General features: G+C 41.7%; 1 protein-coding gene and 1 non-coding gene across 2 annotated transcripts; both read right to left on the bottom strand.

Annotated features, from left to right (window-relative positions):
- Positions 1 to 430: 430 nt before the first annotated feature.
- On the bottom strand, positions 431 to 1,975 carry Krtap24-1 (keratin associated protein 24-1). The gene has a single exon (XM_048422488.3). It carries the CDS (start codon positions 1,964 to 1,966, stop codon positions 1,232 to 1,234), a length of 735 nt encoding a protein of 244 aa, XP_048278445.1. The 5' UTR covers positions 1,967 to 1,975; the 3' UTR covers positions 431 to 1,231.
- A 1,911-nt stretch (positions 1,976 to 3,886) lies between these two features.
- On the bottom strand, positions 3,887 to 3,994 carry LOC125393012 (U6 spliceosomal RNA). Its single transcript, XR_007229676.1, has one exon. It is a non-coding gene; the product is annotated as a U6 spliceosomal RNA (small nuclear RNA).
- Positions 3,995 to 5,355: the final 1,361 nt, after the last annotated feature.

Below are 5,355 nucleotides of genomic sequence, written 5' to 3'. Positions count from 1 at the left end.
TTCATTTTCTGAAGTTTATAAGCCAAAACTACTTTTCAAGAGATTCCTTATTTAATTGCTGAGCTTCTCAATAGTATCTATATTTTATTGTCATATGCAGTATATATAGAAATAAGTACTTTTTATTAAATTGATTTGCAAACATTTCTACCAAATTTCTTTATTTGAAAATTTAATCACAGACATTACAAGATGGATAAATTAAATATTTTAGAAAGAAAACAAACAAAAACAAAATACCTGTATTTCATAGTGAACCTTTTTTATAATTTTGCTTAGATTATACAGTTTTTACTTAGATTATAAACCAATTCTAAAAAAGCAAACCAAAACAACCCCCCCAAACTAGCAACCAACAGTGGTACGCATACTGTGCTCAGTAATGACCAAACATCAGCAAATGTGTCATGAACAATAAGGAAAGACACGGTTTCCAGATAGAAATGTGTTTATTAATCAAGAGTCAAGGCATTTTTCTAGAATTAGAATTGCATAATTCAATAGAGCAGGATTACAGAAGAATCCAGAACATAGATAAATTCTGGGAGTCATAGACAATATGCAATAGTATTTTTTCTTTGTTTTGTCATATAATTTCTGTATTTCAGTCACTTCTGAGGGTTTCTTCCAAGTGTCCAGGCCAAAGGCCAACTGTCAATCAACCCTGGGCTTTGTATATTCTTTGAAAGAGTAAATTTCTGAGGTGTTCTCTTTAGTCGCTATGCTTGTTGTTAATATTTGCTCATCCTTATACTCAATCAGGAGGGAAAGGAAGAAATAGCTTCATTCAGGATGTTTAAGGCAATTTTATTTCTCCCTTCTCTGGCAAGATGCTCATCAGGCAGTTAAAACAAAATAAACAAACAAACAGAAAAAGCAGAACAATTGGAAAAAACTGTTGAAATCAACCATCAAACCAAGACAGAAAATCACCACAGTGTCAGGCAGGTGACAACCAGAGTAAAAGAGTTGATGATTGTCCTTCATGTGGAGTCTCTTCAGTGAATCCATTCTAGTGAGTTTTAAAGCTAACACTACCATCATAATCAGATTTTTATACAGGGAGCACTAACCTACTGCGTGGTTAACCAGGTCTAGGGTTACACTTGAGGCCAGTGCAACAACCTTCTAGAGATAAATAAGTCAATTTAGCAGAATAATAGAGACCTTAGAACCGAGTAGAGTCTGCTTCATCAGCCTATCCAGAACTCTCGTGCAAGCTGTAAGACGATCAGTAGCAATTCAGAGGTCTTCTATTGCTGCATAAGTATCTCAGAGGTGGAAATGCACTAGGTATGTAGCTCAGAGACTGAAAATTTCTACATAAGTAGCCCCGTGATGGGAAGCTTGAAGGCCCATAATTTGAATACTGGCAATATCTCATAAGGTAATTTGGGGGTTGGTAGCTATTGGTAATGTAACAAGACGGGGAGAAGCCATTAGCGATGAATCCAAAATTTCCGTAGCTTCTATATCCACCGCTGCCGAGACCACAGTGATGCTTAGGGAAGGAATTAAACTGCCCTATGAAGCAGGAGCCATTTTGAGGAGTTTGGCAGGCTTTTGATGCAAGTCGAGTAGCGATGGTGCAATTGGATACATACCCTTTGGTCCCGGTACAGGGACTGCTGCTGGGTCTGGATCTGATGTTGGTAGTTTCGCAGGCACTCACAACTTGATTTGCAGATGGGGAATTGCAAGGCACACAGGAGTCCGAGGGATTCCCAGCTGGAGTGCAAGTCTTGGGCTCATGGCTGGGAGCTTCGCCGCGGCAAGGTGCTTCACAACAAGAGTCCTGGCAATGGTCCAGAAGCCAGAGATTGCCTTGGCAGCTGCTGGGTACGTAATGTCTGAAGGCCGGGTTTACATCATCGGAGCAGATGGCGATGGAAGGGGTCACAGGGATGTAGCAGTGGTTCCTATGGGAGGTAGCTCTGCAAAGTCCAGGATAGCCCAGAAGAGACATGGAGACTGAGTGCAAGCAAGAAGTAGTTGCGTGGGTATGGCCTGGCTGCATTTGGAGGACTCTTTATATCTTCCCTGGTGACTGCTAGGGACGTCTCCAGACTCTTCCTTCTCTCGGTCTGACACAATAACACAGAACGTCTCATTACTGCATTGTTTAGCTACAGCTGCTCGTGTCTTCAGGCTCATACAAAAATAAGTTTGTTTTGAGTCTTCAAAGTACCTGTAATCACTACTCTGACCATTGGTCAACTTCTGTAGACCATAGTTTTAGTGAATAGTGATTTCAGTGTTGCTAGGAAACTCTCATATGCCAGTTGGCGATTAACAAGAGTTCATGGCTCCACAGGATTCTACAGCATACTTATTAAAGGGTTAACAAGGTTTAAATAAAGCAAGGGCCTATATTTTTCTACTCTTTGACTCTGAAAAAAAAATGCTTCAGGATTTGATCACACATTCTTCAAAGGTGAATGACTTCCTATCTCAACACTGTCACTTGAGAAAGAAGAGGTCTATCTATTAAATGAATCATTTCCCCCAAATATGTGTTATGTACATTTTTCTAAAAATATGTGTTAAGTGTTAGGCCAGACCCTGATGACAACATCTCCGCTGATGTGTTTGGAGAATTCCTTATGTGAGTCTCACAGTAATCCTGGTGACATTTGGTGACCTATTATTCTAGACTAAAAAACGAAGTGGTCCCCATGGGTCAGTGGTTGCTAAGCAACTGAAGCTTCCATGAAATCCCCTTCTTAAACAGTTTCTATCCCATGTACTATCAATGAAATCCAGTTTGTCAATATTGTGGCTTCTTAATTGACTAAGATTATGCAACACGTGCCCTTTGCCCATGCTGTAAAACCTCTTTGCTATTAGATATATAACATTTTCCAGCAAATGGGGTTTGCTTGTCCTTTCCTTTTTTCGAACATTGATTTTGGTGTAGCTCTGAACCGAAGCTACATTTGGTCTGTGGTGACAAAATGGAATGGCCATGTTGAAAGGTTTCATTTGAATAATCGGTGTGGTTGCTACAAGGCACTACACATAGTAAATAGTGTGCTCCACTCCTTTGAGGTAAGGCTACAGGAATTCTTAAGATTTTAATTTTAACTTAAGAACCGACAGTGTGTCCTCAAAAATGGAAATCTATGCTTCAGACTTACAGACTCCATTAAATTAAAAAGAGTAACATGTGTATTAATAAATTACAACATGTAAAAAAATTGCAACATGTGTAAAAATGATGCATTTAATCTGCGAGCAGTGCCGACTTCGGGAAGGTAAGCAAGGACAGGGACAGGTGCTAAAAGACCCCATTCTCTCTTGTATCCCTGATGTATTGGTCACTATTTTATGCCTCTCACCTCGGTTTTTAAAATTGCACTTCGATGTCAACCTAGAGACTTTCTGTAAATATTCTTACGAGTCATTATTAATGCCTCTCCGGTGTCTATTACAGAACACAGCAGTGGACAACTGTCCTTCAACACGTTGCTTTTCCTGCTAGAACTGCTTTCACATGAGAAGAGTCACATCAGTTGGCTGTGAACCTCTAAGATACCGTGCAGATTATTTCAGCCCCCAAGCAGAAAGAAAATAGGAGGAATTATATGAATAGGGCAACTGGTGCTGAATTTTCCACTGCAGATGAGTCCTGGTGTTGTGACGTTCAGGTGCTGGTGGAGCCTAATGTGTCTCTCTATATATCATTCTTTCACTCCTTTCATCATATCACATTATTTTTCACATTGGAGCCTGTCCTGGAACTTGTTCTCTGGATCAGGCTGGACTCGAACTCATAGGGAGCCACCTGCCTCTGTCTCCCGAGTGCTGGGAATAACGTCATGTGCCACCACTACCTGACATTTTTAAAACTGTTTACACACACACACACACACACACACACACACACACACACACTGAGTTCTTTATGAGATTTGTGTGTTATCTTCATGCAGGGGCCATGCTAATCTTCAGTGTATCATTCTAATTTTCGTCTACGTGCTGCTGAAGAGAACACTAGTATCTCACTTTAGGCTTCTTTGTAACTGGCTCGAGGGAGACAGAAGAACGAAATGAGCTGTAAGACATCTTCTGTCTCTACCCTAACATTGAATAAAAAAGTATTTTAAATTGATATTATTCATAAAAGTGGAAGTTCCGAAATACAACATAGAATGCCATGCAACATAAGAAATGTTCAAAGCCTGGGGCTTTACGTTGCTTCTGAATTTATTTGGATGTGGTAGCACAAGTAGTGGAACGCTCCCCAAAGCAGTGCTCACTCAGCTTCTCATTGCCTTTGGGTTTTCCCTCCTCCTCAAAATGTTATATTTATACACTAAGCTCTCCCGTCTTCATTATTTCTCTTTCTTTCTTTCTTTCTTTCTTTCTTTCTTTCTTTCTTCCTTCCTTCCTTCCTTCCTTCCTTCCTTCCTTCCTTTCTTTCTTCCTTCCTTCCCTTCCTTCCTTTTCTTCCTTCCTTCCTTCCTTCCTTCCTTCCTTCCTTCTTTCTTTCTTTCTTTCTTTATTTATTTATTTATTTTTATTAAAAATTTCCACCTCCTCCCCTCCTCCCACTTCCTCCCCTCCCTTCCCCCACTCCTCCTCCCCCTCCTTCTCCAGGCCAAAGAGCACTCAGGGTTCCCTACAGGAAGGTGAGCATCCAAACAGACAAGGCTCTCACAAAACCCGTTCATGCAGTAGAATCAAGGCCCAGCGCCATTGTCCTTGGCTTCTCAGTCAGCCTCCACTGTCAGCCATATGCAGACTCCGGTTTGATCACATGCTCCATCAGTCCCATTCCAACTGACCTTGCTGATCTCCCATTAGATCTGTCCCACCATCTCAGTGGGTGAACGCACCCCTCGCGGTACTGACTTCCTTGCTCACGTTCTCCCGTCCTTCTGCTCCTCATTAGGACTTTGGGAGCTCAGTCCAGTGCTCCAGTGTGGGTCTCTGTTTCTATTTCCATCCATCACCAGATGAAGGTTCTATGGTAATATGCAAGATATTAATCAGTATGGCTATAGGAAAAGGCCAGTTCAGGCACCCTTTCCTCTGCTATTCATGGAACAAGCTGGGGACATCTCCTTGGACACCTGGGAACCCCTCTAGAGTCAAGTCTCTTGCCAACCCTAAAATGGATCCCTCAATTAAGATATATACTTCCCTTCTCCCACATCCACCCCTCCTCTATCCCAACCATCCCATTCCCTCAAGCTCGCCCCATCCTCCCCTTCTCCCTTCTCTCCCCCCATCTCCCCTTATCCCCACCTCACCCTCACCCCTGTGCTCCCAACCCCTGCCTGGCAATTTCGTCAACTTCCAATATCCAGGAGGATAACTATATGTTTTTCTTTAGATTCATCTTCTCATTTA

The sequence above is a fragment of the Myodes glareolus genome, chromosome 2 (assembly GCF_982192425.1).
Source record: "Myodes glareolus chromosome 2, mMyoGla1.1, whole genome shotgun sequence".
NCBI lineage: Eukaryota > Metazoa > Chordata > Mammalia > Rodentia > Cricetidae > Myodes > Myodes glareolus.
The sequence above is the reverse complement of the archived record's forward strand: the minus strand, read 5'-3'. Positions and strand labels throughout refer to the sequence as shown.

What these genes read in the sequence shown, in the direction of transcription:
- Krtap24-1 (XM_048422488.3), bottom strand. Translation starts at nt 1,966, where the DNA reads ATGTCTCTTCTGGGCTATCCTGGACTTTGCAGAGCTACCTCCCATAGG.